Source organism: Nicotiana attenuata, chromosome 7, assembly GCF_001879085.1.
Source record: "Nicotiana attenuata strain UT chromosome 7, NIATTr2, whole genome shotgun sequence".
In the NCBI taxonomy this organism is placed as follows: Eukaryota; Viridiplantae; Streptophyta; class Magnoliopsida; order Solanales; family Solanaceae; genus Nicotiana; species Nicotiana attenuata.
Window position 1 is genome coordinate 58189157 of NC_031995.1, and position 15740 is coordinate 58204896.

Below are 15740 nucleotides of genomic sequence, written 5' to 3' on the forward strand. Positions count from 1 at the left end.
CTCCAATCTAATACAAGGTCGATCTCATATAGGACTTTATGCCCTACCTGTAATTGGACCTTTATGAGCTTCTAAAATATCATTTAGTCAATCATCAATATCCCAATTGGTCCTAAACATGTAGTCAGGAAAAGAATTGTAATAATTAAATGGTAATGGGTCGTCTTGTTCAGCCACATATTCATATGGTTGACCCCAACTTGCTTGGAATTGAGGCATAATTGTTACTCCCTCCGGTCCAAATAAGTGATTTTTAAACTGTTTTCACACAGATTAAGAAATTTCCCTTTTAACATTAATTAGCAATAAAATTAACCATATTAACCTTTACTATCTCTTCACATAAATACTCCTAACATATACTCCAACATTATTTTCTTCAAGGGCAATGTAGGAAAAAAATAATTAATACATTCTTAAAATCTGGAAAAATCACATGGTCTTATGGCAACAACTTTGGCATCACACACACCAATGCCAAAAACCCCACATTGGAAATTATTTGCTCTCCAGTTTTTTTACAAACAACAGTACCATAAGATTCAAGTTACAATCTAATAGTTCTAACATCAACCTGAATCTGAACAGTGCAATGTTGAAATGACTGCCGCCGCCTCCCTTTTTCCCCCTTCTCCTTCCTCTATTCATGGGCCTACACCCCCTTCCGTTTCAGTATCATCCTTCCTCTATTCCTTACATCTTCCAGCTTCCGGGGTCTAAATACTGATCGCCTATAAAGTCTTATCAGTTTCCCAAATTGCATAAGCATGACCATTCTGCCAATTTAAAGACGATCATTCCCACAGAGTATCAAAAGCAGGTATCTTAGTGCATCCGGCATGCTCCTGGTGAAAAAGTTTCATCTTGCTTGGACAAGAACTTAGTGCTAAATGAGCATTTCAGGCAGTAGTGATCCTGAATTTTCACGGAGAGTCCAAACTTCTCCAAATTTGATTAGTTTACTGGACATAGAGATGCTAATTACATGTGCATTCCAGTTCATCCAGGAAGTAAAAGTCGGTGAAGTCCAGAACTTTTTCCTGGAATTTCATCTGCAAGTTCATCTGCTTGAGTGCTGTACGGATTTCTTGAATACTGGGATGAGAGATATCCCCTCCCAGAAAATAATGCACCTTATTTTCAACCTCCGTCCAACTATATGCCGGTTTCTTTTTGATGCCATGTTCTTTCATCAAGCCTCTCACTCTTGTAACCTCGCCCCACATACCTGCTTCAGCATATATATTAGATAACATAATATAAGGCCCTGAACTATCACCACCTAATTCCATGACTTTCTCTCCAGCAAGCTGCCCCAGTTCTACGTTGGCATTAGCGCGACAGCCAGCAAGAAGGGCACCCCAAGCAGCTAAATCGGCGTCAAAAGGCATCTCTTGGATTATGTTGTAAGCCTTGTCCAGCTGACCGGCTCGGCCAAGTATATCAATTAAACAAGCATAATGCTCCGGTCTTGGAGTAATATTGTAGTTTTTTACCATTGAATCAAACCAAGAAATGCTCTCACTAACCAACCCTGCATGGGCACAAGCAGATAATAAGCAGAGGAATGTTATACCATCTGGTTCACATCCTCTGATAACCATTTGCTCCAAATATGCAACTGCTTTCGCATACAACCCGTGCTGTGCAAAGGCAGCAATTATAGTATTCCAAGAAACAAGGTCTGGACTTGTGATTAATTCAAAAGCCAACTCACACTCAAAAATGCTGCCACATTTGCTGTACATAGTAATTAGAGCATTACATGTGGAGACGACGGAGTCTACCCCAAATTTAATAACAACTGCATGAGTTTGTCTACCAACTAAAGGAGATGCGAGAGCAGCACATGCAGAAAGAACTGAAGGACATGAAGATTGATCTGGTCGAAGAGACATCCTAAGCATCTCTACAAGTAACTGGAGTGCCTCTTCGTTGCGTCCGTTTTGTGCATAACCTGAGAAATTCATCAACAGAATGAATACAGGGAAAGTGTATTGGCACCTGACAAACAATTTATACAAAAAGCGATCACACATCCAATGGTTACTCAAGCCAGCTGCATAGTCACTCAGCTAACTACATAATAGAGGATTTTAGACTCAAGAATGGTAGAGCTGAAGCAATGTTAGTTAAACTAAAAAATGTCACATATAATTGCTTCTTAAATGTATACTTTATTTTTCCCTTCCCTTCTTAGATGTATACTTCAAAACTAAAAGTTTGTATTTCCCGCTAAACAAATTTTTAGCGGTTGATCCAACAGAATTTTGAGCTTTCTTAGCATGACAAGTCCAGATGCTTCAGCTGGTATTTAACTGATGTTTTGGGCCAGAATAAAGTGAATACGGAACAGAACACTTAGGTCCATTCGTCATATTTATTTAAAATATAAGTGTGGCAATCTCATCATACAATAGATTGATTCAGTACAATAAAATCTTGAAGTTACTAAGTAAAAGATTATGGTGCACTTGCCTGACAAGAAGTGAACACAACTCTCCATTTCTATGCTCAATTACCAATTTACCATGATCACATTACATACGAAAATATAAATCATCACAATGTCTGTAATTATCAACTTAATGAAACCACGACAAAAAGAAAGAAAAAAAAAAGAATCAACCACAGGGATCACACTATCTAAATCTCGAAAAAAAAGAATCAACCACAGGGATCACACTATCTAAATCTCGAAAATCATACTTTACATACCTGAAATCATGGCATTATAAGCAACACTATCTTTACATAGTATTCCATCAAACAAAATCCTTCCTTCCTCCACCCGTCCCTCCTTGCAATACCCAACTACCATAGCTGTAATCGCAACAACATTCTTATTCTTAGCTGGCATCTTTTCAAACAACTCTTTTGCCTCATCGAAACACTCGTTCTCTACATACCCATTAATCATCACAGTCCAAGAAACCTCATTTTTTTGTGGCATACGGTCAAAAAGTGACTTTGCCTTGTCAGTCTCACCTTTCTGCATATACCCATCGGTCATTGCAGTATAAGAAATCACATTCTTTCTAGGCATCTCATCAAACAACCTCGCCGCCTCCTCTACCATACCATGTTTAACATAACCCGAAATCATTGCGTTCCACGATGCAACATTCTTCTCAGGCATAGTGCTAAAATATAAATAAGCATCATCAATGCTATCATTTTCCACGCAACCTGCGATCATCGAATTCCAAGACACTACAGTCCTCTCAGGCATTGATAAAAACAGTTTCTTTGATTCACTGAGACACCCATTTTGCCAGTAGGCTGTAATCATTGAATTCCAAGAAACAACATCTCTGTGTAACATTTCATCAAACACCTTCCGAGCAGAATGGAGTTTACCTTCCCGTGCCAGTTGGTTGATCCTGATGTTGCAGTTGTAGACATCCTGAGGTGATTTGGAGGGTTTGCTCGTGCGGCGGGAAAAATGGCATTCAAAGCTATGGCAGCAAGGGAGGTTTAATGGTATGAAAGTTTTGAGCTTGGAGCTCAGGAAATGGCGAACAAACATTAAAGATAAGGGACTATGCGTGGGGCAGCAATTAATCAGTAGTATACTTGGGCTAATTAATCAGCTTTTTAATCCAACGAGGAGGACACACTCTTAACATTAGCTAATGGATTATGCGGCCTCCAAGTTGGTACTGTAATTTGGGAAAATTTTAAAGAGGGCTAATAATAAAGTTAATTTCTTAAATGGTCACACATGCATAGTTTTGTATTACACAGTTTAAGAACTTTTACCAGTGAGGCTACGCTAAAGTTACTGGAGTGATGATGCTAAAGTCCTAGAGAGTTATCAATCTGATGTAGAAAATAACTTGTAAGTATTATATTTTCATTAGATTTAAGGGGCCGCTCAAACTTCCTTTTCAGTCTATCGGAAACAGTCTCTCTGACACGTAGGGGATGTTTCTTAATGAGAGTTCCATATACTAGTACTACCACGGCCTTTTGGTAGTTTATGGTTCTCAAACCTGTTTCTGCTAAATTCTGCCTCCAAAAACATGAGCTTTACACACTCTTCCTTGTAAATCCGACCAGACCAAACAATTTCACCTTTCTCACCATGCTACATGTGTTGTAAAAGGAGGTTACTTTTTTTTTTTTTCCACACAACCCGCGTTCATTGAATTCCAAGACACTACAGTCCTCTCCGGCATTGATACAAAGAGTTTCTTGGATTCAGAAGACACTCGCATTGTCAATAGACTATCATTGAATTCCAAGAAACCACATCTCTCAGTAACATTTTATCAAACACCCCACGCAGATTGGAGTTTACCTTCCCGTGCCAATGCATTGATCATGATGTTCTAGCCTTGTGCCTCGAAGGATAGAAGGTAAGGATTTGTGTCCCTCTCCTATTTAAGATAATTCCAATTCTGTTTTAAACTCATCCGGAGGATTTTAAGTGGGATCTTCTACAGGAAATAACTTATACGGATATTGTGTTTCTTTGGCACTCCTTGTGACATTGCAACACTGCAAAATAGTGCAGTTTCATACTCCGCATAGTCCTATGCTCAAACTTCCCCGGGTATAAGATACAACAAAATAACATATGTACCACCTACCTTGGGGATAATTTTGTACGTCTACAATTCCACTCATATGTATAACCAACCTTTAGGGTGATTTTAAACAAATTTCTTTACATTTCGACGAGTCAATATCCAAGCAAGAGCAGCAAGTAGCACACTTAGACATGGGTAGCACGAAGTTGGCTTCTCAAAATTAAGAGCCTGCCAGATATGTTGTGCGGGCAGATTTTATGAATCCATCTCGTAAGAATTAGGTTAAGAGAGTCCAATACTTTATACATTAAGAAATGATGACAAGGCAACTTATTGGAAAGGGTCAACTGAGGATCCCTTTGACAAGCTTTCATAGAAGCTACATGGAGTGCCAATGTCTCGTTCGACTAGCAGAAAGGCATCATGTTCGACTATACCAGGAGAGTTGCAACGACCGATGCATCAGCACTCTCAAGGCATCGGATGCCTCTGCCAATGTCAACAAACATTTAACACCAAACTCCAATTTGGCCCTAAAAATATCATTCCAATGCTAACAATAAGACTATGAAGTGGAAGATAAGAGGCAAATACCAAACAGTTGAGCTAAACATTAGATGCAAATTCTGAAACTTGTTCAACACCAGTGGTGTGACAACAAAACATTAGAAAGATTCAACAAATACTATGCTTCTCCACTTCCCAAAACAGACCAACAATTACAGCACACCTCCATCCACCACACAAAATAAGATCAACATAGCATATCATCCCTAACTACTAAATTTTAATACCATCATTGTCTTTTAACAAAAAGATCTAAAAGCACCAACAAAGCTACCACACTTGATCAAATTAAGCACGCTCGCCCCTGATACGCCTAGCGAGCTGAATGTCCTTTGGCATAATGGTGACACGCTTGGCATGAATGGCACAAAGATTTGTGTCCTCAAAGAGACCAACCAAGTAAGCCTCAGCAGCCTCCTGCAGAGCCAACACAGCATGACTCTGGAAACGCAGATCAGTCTGAAACCAAAGAAGCCACACAAAGAACCAATCAATCACCAAGTAAACCATTAAAGCTACATTCCAAGACACCATAGCAATGTAGAGCCATAAACAGATTATAAACAACCACCATAATTACCTTGAAATCCTGAGCAATTTCACGAACAAGCCTCTGGAATGGGAGCTTCCTGATCAGGAGCTCAGTACTCTTCTGGTACTTACGGATTTCACTGCATAACATAAGAAAGTGTAAGTGATCATATGCAAATTGGGCATCAAGAAAACTTGTATTTTACACAATTCTTAAAATCAAGGAAACGTGATAATAATAATATAATACTCCATACAGCTTTATATGAATCAGTAAACCAAGATGTAACGTACCGAAGAGCAACAGTACCAGGGCGGTATCTGTGAGGCTTCTTCACTCCACCAGTAGTAGGAGCAGACTTACGAGCAGCCTAATTCATGTACCAAACAACATTAGCTACCAAACAGAACATAAGGTTACAATTTCATATACAAACATTTTTAAGGAAAAACTGACCTTAGTAGCAAGTTGCTTCCTAGGGGCCTTTCCTCCGGTGGACTTACGAGCAGTTTGCTTGGTACGAGCCATCTGAAATGCCACAACCAATAATTGAACCATAGCAGCACAAAAACCCAAAAAATACATCTATTATGATCTAGTTATTTAAACTGTACCAAAGAATTTCTTGAAAAAACCCAATAATTTCACATAATTACAACGAAAGAATCAACTTGCACTTATTAACTGCAACCATAACATGAAAAACAAAGAAATGTTCAATTTATCTCTAGTAACCTAATTGTGTCTAAGAATTTATGACAAAGTAACAAAAAATCTCACATAATTATGACGGAAGACTTAATTTCCAGATATATTCAAGAGATCCAGCATTTAATCAAAAGCCTATCATGAGAGATTATCAGAAACCCTAAACCCTAGAGATTACAGACAGATCAAAGTTTCTACAAATTAAATAAAACCTAAATTATACTAAAATGTTAATAATAAATGAAATACAAAGACTAATTCAAAAAATAATGGCGCGGAAAAGAAAAGGGAAATAAAAAAGGAGATTAAATAATCTACCTTCTCTTTTTTCTTTTCTCCTTCTTCTTCTTTCTTCTCTCTGCTTTTGTGGAGCGAATGCGAAAGGTTCAAAGTTTAGCAGGTTGACAGCTATATATATTTTTGTGGATGTAGGCGATGGATAAGATCGGACGGTTGAGATTATTCATCCGTGTGCTTTCTTGGAAGAATATCGAGGGTTATAAAAGGTGGGTGTTGTGTTTTCTCTAGCTCTTTGGACGGTTGAGATTCTAAGTTAGTGGTTGTTCCCGGATCGAGAGGACTAAATACTTGATTCTTATTGGTTGAAATTGTTAAGTGGTGTTTGATTGCGGTATTTGTCACTTTTGCTTTGGGCGGTTAACTCCACAAACAAGATAATGGGATTAATGTAGTACTTGTTATAAATCGTGCAAATGTTTTCATCCACTTGCAACGATGGATGTCTTTTATAACAGTTTTAGATTGGTTATGTATTCATAACAGGTTTTAGATTGGTTATGTATTCAAAATAGGTTTTAGATTGGTTATATATCCAAAACAGGTTTTAAATTGGTTATGTATCCATAACATGTTTTGGATTGGTTTTGTAACAACGAAATAATTCTATAAATAGGTTCACTGATGAACCTATTCCATACTCTCAAACGAAGAAATAAATCCTCTCTTCTAATGTTGTCATTCTTTTCTATTATTAATCCTAGTTAATTACATAGTTCTTGCTATATTGATTTTATTTTATAACACGTTATCAGCACGAGACTCTAATCCTTTCCATTACCATTTTAAGGTTTATTTTCATATATCCTCCAGGTATGTCTTAATACATGTTACATATTTTATATTAATTCAAGTTCTTATAGTAGGTGTTATGTCGTCACAGAAAAGAAATTAGTAGACATAAAATAATTATATAGTAATTCATTATTCACATGTATATCAGAAAGCATTTGGTTAGAGATATTGTAAAAATTTGCCATGATTTTTAATTGGTAGAAATACTCGTTAACTCCTCTTAACTGAAGATGACCTTAGTAATTTTATTTAACCAATTTCTTTTGGATTTATATTCAGATATAATACTTTTTAAAAAAAGGATATATTTATGTGTAATTGAAATGACTTGATCAAGTGTTTTGATTCATTCAATAAGTATTGGACATGCATATGTTTCTCACTTGTCATGGAAATCTAACTTGGCTACTAATATATTGTGAAAACACTTAGAGTTGTCCAGTAAAATTTTGTTTATGTATTCTATAATATTTGTCAGATACCATCATAATTTATTACAAGTTATTTGCTGCAAATTTAAGCCTATAAATATACTAATAATTCTGAAGATGGCTCTCTCATTTAAAGAAGAGAATTTTAAGATTCATTTTCGTTGGATGAGAGGATAAATAGTAGCTGGTAGATGTGAATGCTTAGTTATACGATTTATTTGTCAATGAATCATAATGATCTCTTAACCAATTTCTACATGGTTGTTACTACTTTGCTGATGGTTTACCAGTACCTAAAATTTATCAACCAACAGTTAATTATTTGTATTAGAAGATACACTTGAACTATATTCAGTTTTATGATATACATGACTGGCAGAAGTGATTATATTCTTATAACTAATTTTGTTTTTGCTTATGACCACAAGAGTGATAATTGATATTTTCATAAATGGTCGGGGATAAGTCCCACGACACTCTGAGAATAATGAATCAAGTTCATGTGCACCGTAATAATAAGAGGGTTCGAGTCCGGATGATTAAGGCATAATATGCATTTATGAAGGTGAGACATTGGGTCCCAATGCACCATATTGATGATGATTTTGAAAAAAAATAATATAATTATCGTGGCCATATGAATTGGCGTGGTCGTGACAAGAAACGAAATAATAATCGTCATCATGATAGTAACTATAAAAAGGAGAACAATAAGGGTTCTCAATATATCCTTCAAAAGGTGAAGGCAATGTTTACCATCAAATTGGTATAGAAAAATAATAAATCACGTCGCAATGATTATACTCCATTACTTGAAGAGAATATGACTTGTGATAAACATTTAGAATGCATACTCATTCGCTAAGGTGAATGTAGCAATATATGTGTAATGAATAAAGACGTGTTGGCACACTTTCTTGCACAGCTGATCTCGGAGGGAATGACCCTAGCCATGAACAACTATATCAACCAAATGTGGATGAGCAACATCCTACATCTCCTTGCATCATCAATCAACCAGAATAGTGCAAAACATGCAAGAGATGTGGAACATACCACACAATGCCAACCAACAACTACCACAAAATCCACCAATCAACTTACCCTTTTTTGCCCCGGAGGAGCTAATGATGTTGAATCTTATCTTCACACAATGGACACCACAGAACCCCAGGCAAGGCCAACAACTAGGTCCACAACCAGAGCCAATGGAGGTACAACCGCCAATCCCAAACATGCAAAACCAGGAAGGGGCTCGGGAGGAAGAAGAGGAGGAAGAGGACGACCTAGAGATCTTGTTGGAGCCACTAGTGGCCTTTTCAAACCTAAACGAGGTAAAAATACTCATCTTCAAGGAAATGCTAGACAGGAAGTGTATCTTCAGCTGCCCAACGACACTTTACAAGTGCTCCTTAGACATCCGTCCTCCCCACGATCCCACAATAGGCAAGAATATGGTAATTCTAGTCCCTTCCTTGAGGAGGAATCCAAACAACACCCCCCCCCCCCCACAATGAGTCAAATGCCTCAACCAAGTAACATGATTGTTTGGAATGTTCGAGGTGCTAACAACGAAAATTTTAGGAGGCACTTCCGTGAAATCATGGATACACATAGACCTAATCTAGTTGCACTACTTGAAACTAAAGGGTACAACTTTAATGAGATGGTGGAGGTCCCAGCAGTGGGTAATTCTGGTGACATGGTGCTCCTATGTAATACTGTTGTGGTTAAAGTATACAACTTCACAAGAAATGGTCAATCCATCCATGCTATGATTGAGGTAAAGCCTAAAAATTTATCTTGGCTTTTTTCGTCTGTATATGCTAGTAACAATATAGCCAATAGGATGTTATTATGGGATGATTTTAAATATATCTATGATATATATAAGGGACCCTGGCTCGTAACAGGCGATTTTAATGAAATTACTAACTCTACGGACAAAATTGGGGGGAGACCTATTAATCAAAGAAGGGCTAGTACCCTTATTGAATGCCTTGATTATTGCCACCTAATGGACCTTGGTTACAAAGGGTGCAAATATACTTGGTCAAATCACCGTAGGAGAAATAGGGGTCTCATTTTGGAAAGGTTAGATGGGGTATATGCAAATCACAATTGGTTACAAGAGTATAATAAGGTTACGGTTACTCACCTACCTAAGATACACTCGGACCATAACCCTATATTAGTTAATATTAATAACAATATCAACAGTAATAATTCTAGACCATTTAGAATGGAAACCTTTTGGTGCTCCCATCCAGATTTCCCTAGAATTGTTATGGATAGCTGGGCCAATAAGGATCTTATAGAAGGTACTGCGCACTTCCAAAAAAATATCTTGGCATGGAAGAAGGAAACCTTTGGGAATATTTTTTCAAGAAAAAAAAACCTGTTAAAACATATAACAGGAATCCAACATTCACCCAAATACCAATATAACCAATTTCTTAGGGATTTAGAAGTTCAACTTATAGAAGAATATGATTCATTCCTTAAACTAGAGGAGGATTATTGGAAACTTCGTTCTAGGGTTAATTGGCTAAATGAGGGTGATGCTAATACGAGATATTTCCATATACAAGCCACTAACCGGAGAAGGAAGAATAATATTATTTTCTTTAAAGACAACAATGGTGGCTGGATTGAAAACCAAAATGCTCTCATGCATCACGTGTCAAATTACTTCCATAATATCTTTACTACTTCTCATGAAGTCACGAATTGGAAGCAGTTAAATTTGGCTAGTACAAACTTTAGCAAAATAGACTTGTCTTGCCTTGATAAACCCCTTAGAAATTACGAAGTTAGAAGAGCTATTTTCTCTTTAAACCCGACCAAGGCTCCTGGCCCTGATGGGTTACACCCCTTCTTCTTCCAAAAATTTTGGCATATTCTAGGTCACAAGGTTATTAATTTATGCCAAGGAATTTTTAATTACAGGAAAATTCAAAAGGGCCTTAATAAAACCTATGTTTGTTTGATCCCCAAATTCAACAATGCTAACAAACTACAAAACTTTAGACCGATTAGTCTTTGTAATACTTTATATAAAGTAATTACTAAGATAATTGTAAATCATATTAAGCCTCTATTAAATAAGATAGTTAGTGAACATCAGACTAGCTTTGTGAAAAATAGACGACCTAGTGATAATGTTATCATTATTCAAGAGGTCCTAAAGCGTTTTAATAACCGAACTGGAAAAGGAAATTGGCTCTTAAAGATAGATCTGGAAAAGGCTTTCGATAAATTGGAAGGTCGTTTGTTTATCGAACCCTAAGGTTCCACAATTTCCCTCCAAATATTTCCTCTCTTATTCTAAGTTGTATTTCTACTAGTTCAATCTCAGTCATTGTTAATGGTAATAAAACTGAGGAGTTTTGCCCTACAAGGGGAATTAGACAAGGCGACTCCCTATTACCCTATATTTTTATCTTGTGCATGCATATGTTATCCAAAAATATTAAACACCAAGTTGACACCCTACGATGGGATCCAATTCTATTGAATAAAAAAAGCCCTCCATTTTCCTATTGTTTTTTGCTGATGATTTAACCTTAATGGGTAGAGCTAATAGGAAAACAATCACTAATATGAAAGACAACATGGATGTCTTTTGCCAGTTATCTGGCCTTAACATTAATAAGGATAAATCAAAATTACTCCTTTCAAAGAATTGCTCAAATGATTTGTGCAATTGGATCATATCCATGTTAGATATAAAGGTCAGTAAGGACTTTGGTAGCTATCTAGGCTTCCCAATGAGTGGTACTCCTCCCAAACATAAAGATTACTTGCCTTTAATTGAAAAAATAAGGGCAAGATTGAACGTTTGGAATGCCAATTGGCTCAATATGGCAGGAAGGTGCACTCTTATAAAGTCTACACTGAACACCCTTCCTAATCACCAAATGCAGCTCTCGATGCTCCCTAGTAGGACCCTTAAAGAAATAGACAAAATTCAAAGGGATTTCCTATGGAAAACTACTTCGGAAAAGAAGAACATGCACCTAATAGGTTGGAATGTGGTAACTCTACCCAAAGATATGGGGGGGGGGGGGGCTGGGTATCAGAAGGGCAAAATCTAAAAATTTGCCACTTCTAACAAGTCTAGTTTGGAGGCTTCTAAATAACCCTTCTTCTATTTGGGTACGTATTATCAGTAGTATTTATAGCCAGACCAAATAACAAAAGGGGTTTCACACACTTGGAAGAGCCTCTTAAAGGGTTAGAATTATTGTAAAGAGGGTATAAGATGGCCAGTGGGAAGCAATCCCAACATGTCCATTTGGGATACAAACTGGATCCCTAAGTTTGGAAAATTAAGGGATAATGTTATACCCTCTCAATAAAAAAGAAAGTGAGCTGACATTAAAAGACATAAAAAATCATAATTCATGGGACATGTCTCACATTTCTTTCGAACTTCCAAAATATCCTGAATAGCATCCACTCACTAACCACGTCCAACATTCAATCTAGCACATGTATTTGGTCTATAAACACTAGTGGGATATTCACAACCTCCTCTTGCTACAAACTAATTGACAAGCATAACTATACTGGAAATGATTTTGCATGGATATGGCGTTTAAAATGTCCTAGAAAAATTAAGTTTTTTATATGGAAGTTACCACTCAAGACTTCCTACTAGAGATTACTTAGGGAAAATAGGTGTTAACATAGACACAAACTGCCCTATTTGTAGAACTAATGAATCTATTCTCCACATTTTTTGGGATTGTAAAGTGGCAAAGCTTTTCTGGGCATCTATAGGTGTTCCTTTAAACAACCCTCTGCCACAAGAGCATTGGGTGGATTTCCTAAGAAAAAAAGCTCCTAACATACCAAACAATCTCATCAATTAGGAAGAAGTTTTTCCGTTTGCACTATGGACAATATGGAAAACTAGAAATGAGAATAATATTAACAACACCGGTAATAAAATAAACACCACAAAAATGTTTAACCATGCTCTGGAATATTCTTTATTAGCTACTACACACATTACTAGTAATACATCCATTAAAGTCAAAGTCAAGTGGCATCCAGCTCCTAAGGATTGGTACAAGATTAATATTGATGGGGCTTTCAACGAAGAGCACTTGCATGGAGGCATCAGTGGAGTCATAAGAAACAATAAGGGAGAATGGATACTGGGTTTCTACACAAAGTGTGAAAGTATATCACCAAACCACACAGAGTTGCTAGCTTTTCGGCAAGCTTTGCAAACAATTATGAAGGGAAATGTCACTCCAGGTGAAATTGAGACGGATGCTACTGAGGTAATACGTTTCTTAGAAGAGGATTATCCTACTTACAACACTTTACTTTATGAATGCAGGTACTTAATGGAGAAGCTAATGGAGAGGGGGGAGATCCGAATGAAGCATAATTTTCGAGAGAGCAACAGGGTTGCACACCATTTGGCCAAGGAAGCACTACTTCAACCTAGCTATAGTATAACTAGCTATTTTACGGAACCTCCTAATTTTGCTCTAAATGTGTATTTTAAGGACAAGGAGGGTTGTAATAGTTTCCGGACATGTAGTTTGTCGGCATGTAATATTTTAGCTTCACTAGGTAATGATAATGCCCTAGGCGGTATGGAACAAATATGTACTCACGGTGGATCAATGGGACACGTTCCCTAAGATAGCATCGTGGAATATTATTATTATTAGTATTAATATAATATCTTTAACCTTCAAAAAAATAAAAATAAAAAATAAAGACGTGTTGGATACATACCACAACTCACCTTTAAGGGAGGTTTAAGAGGAAGAAAGATAATGATTGTTACTGTGTGGTTACACGAATATGTCATTGGTCGCGTACATGTGGTACGTCAAAAATATTTTGACATGCCTTATAAAAGGTTATTAAAGGCAAAATTCAAGGAAGAAATAATTTTGCTTATGATGACTTTGACCATGAAAATTTATTGTAATATAACTTTCTTTGTGAAAGAGACATTCACCATATGAATGGTGTGACAAAAGTCTTGTAGTGCAAAATCAATTAAGAGATCCGGAAGAACTAATTTATTATTACCCGGATGAATAAAATTGTTCATGACATTGATATTGTAGTAAGTCTCAAAAGAAACTTTTTGAGTTTCAAATGTATAAGCAAACGTGGTTGGCATATTGAGACTATAAATGAAAGGAAGGTTGAATATATTCATATTACTATATCATATCGGCTAAATATAAAAGGTTACCCGATTTTCCTTCTATTTGTACTAAGCAAGCATAAGTATGATGATGCAATCACATGCCACAAGTAAACTAGAGGTTTACTGAAACAAATATTAGTTGGCATGACTGGTAAGCCATCCCGGTTCAATTATGATGCCCAAATGATTGAGAATTCACATTGACATATATTGAAGAAATAGAAGATTCTTCAAGAATTCTCTTATGCTGCTTATTCTTATGATATACCAGCTAAGGTAGGGACCGAATCCCCTGATTTCTGGAATGAATAAAAGGTGATATATATATATAGGCCCAGTCACCTGCCATGTGGACTATTTACTATTATATGATTTTAATAGATGCATCTATATAGTCACATGTGCATTTGTTATCAACTTGCAGTTTGGCTTTTGCAAGGTTGCTTGCTCAAATTATTAGAGCACAATTCCAGAACGTAAATTATGATGATTTATCTTGATAATGCTGGTTTAAATCCAAGTTGGTTTAGCAGAAATTATATGCCTCCAACTATAGCTAACCAATTGGTTATGAGAACAAAAATCCCAAAAATAAAATTTAGTATGAGATGTATTATTTAATATATATAGCAGCACTTTTACGCATCTAGCCAACAAATTATTGATAAATTCTCCCTATCACAATTGGTTCAGGGTCAGGAACCAAATAAACTTCATCTAGAAATATGAATGTGCTATATGATTTAATTGCTCCACCATAACGCATAAAGATGAGTCCCTAAAGAATGATGGGGATATGTTTTGGTGATCCAACATTAGGGGGAGAAAATGGCAGCTGAAAAAAATATTACATGAAATGAATTATTATGAGTACATCTAGATCCTCACACAAGAAAATATGAACTTGAAGTTCAAGTGATAATACATTTGAAAAATATTGCTAGGCACATTTGTTGACCCAAAGTTAAATATCATATTTCAGCTGCTAGTGCTCCAAAAAAAAAAGGATAAAGTCCATGAAGGATAGAGTCTATGGCACACATGAAGCATAATTGACTAATCGGTTTCAAAAATAGAACTCCTTGAAGAAGGAGAGGAGCAAATGATTGTCACGACCCAATTTCCAAACCCGGTCGTGATGGCGCCTCTCGTGAAGACAACGCCAGTCAAAACCCTCTTAATTGCTCGCCAAATACTCCCAAGGTCGCTTAACAATGGTGGAAAATAACCCCAACTCGCGGATGAAATGTTTTTTAAACATTCTGCCCCAGCTACAGTGTTTTCGCAATTCTCAGCAAATCCTTCGCAATTCCCAAGCTACACTGTTTTCGCAATTCCCAGCAAATCCTTCGCAATTCCCAAGCTACATTGTTTTCGCAATTCCCAGGAAATCCTTCGCAATTCCCAAGCTACAGTGTTACACCAGAACCAGCAATATCAAACTTCTCCAAAATGATCCGAAACCACCCCGAAACTCACCCGAGGCCCCCGGGACCTCAACCAAAAACACCAACATATCCTAAAACATAAACTTGTTCCAATTATCAAAACACTTCAAACAACACCAAAATCATCAATTTACAACGAATTCAAGCCTAAGTTCTTCTAAATCTTTCAAAACACGCATTCGATCAAAAACCCAACCAAACCACGTCCGAATGACCTGACATTTTGCACACACATCCCAA

At 36.8% G+C, this 15740-nt stretch overlaps 2 protein-coding genes across 2 annotated transcripts; both read right to left on the minus strand.

The window, feature by feature from the left end:
* Positions 392-4537, minus strand: LOC109229154 (pentatricopeptide repeat-containing protein At4g02750-like). Its single transcript, XM_019394498.1, has 2 exons — positions 2719-4537; positions 392-1957 (listed from the first exon to the last, which is right to left on the minus strand). Exons 1-2 carry the CDS (start codon positions 3527-3529, stop codon positions 978-980), a joined length of 1791 nt encoding a protein of 596 aa, XP_019250043.1. The 5' UTR covers positions 3530-4537; the 3' UTR covers positions 392-977.
* LOC109229155 (histone H3.3) lies at positions 5123-6808 on the minus strand. The gene is made up of 5 exons (XM_019394499.1): positions 6661-6808; positions 6091-6162; positions 5928-6004; positions 5683-5773; positions 5123-5561 (listed from the first exon to the last, which is right to left on the minus strand). Exons 2-5 carry the CDS (start codon positions 6160-6162, stop codon positions 5391-5393), a joined length of 411 nt encoding a protein of 136 aa, XP_019250044.1. The 5' UTR covers positions 6661-6808; the 3' UTR covers positions 5123-5390.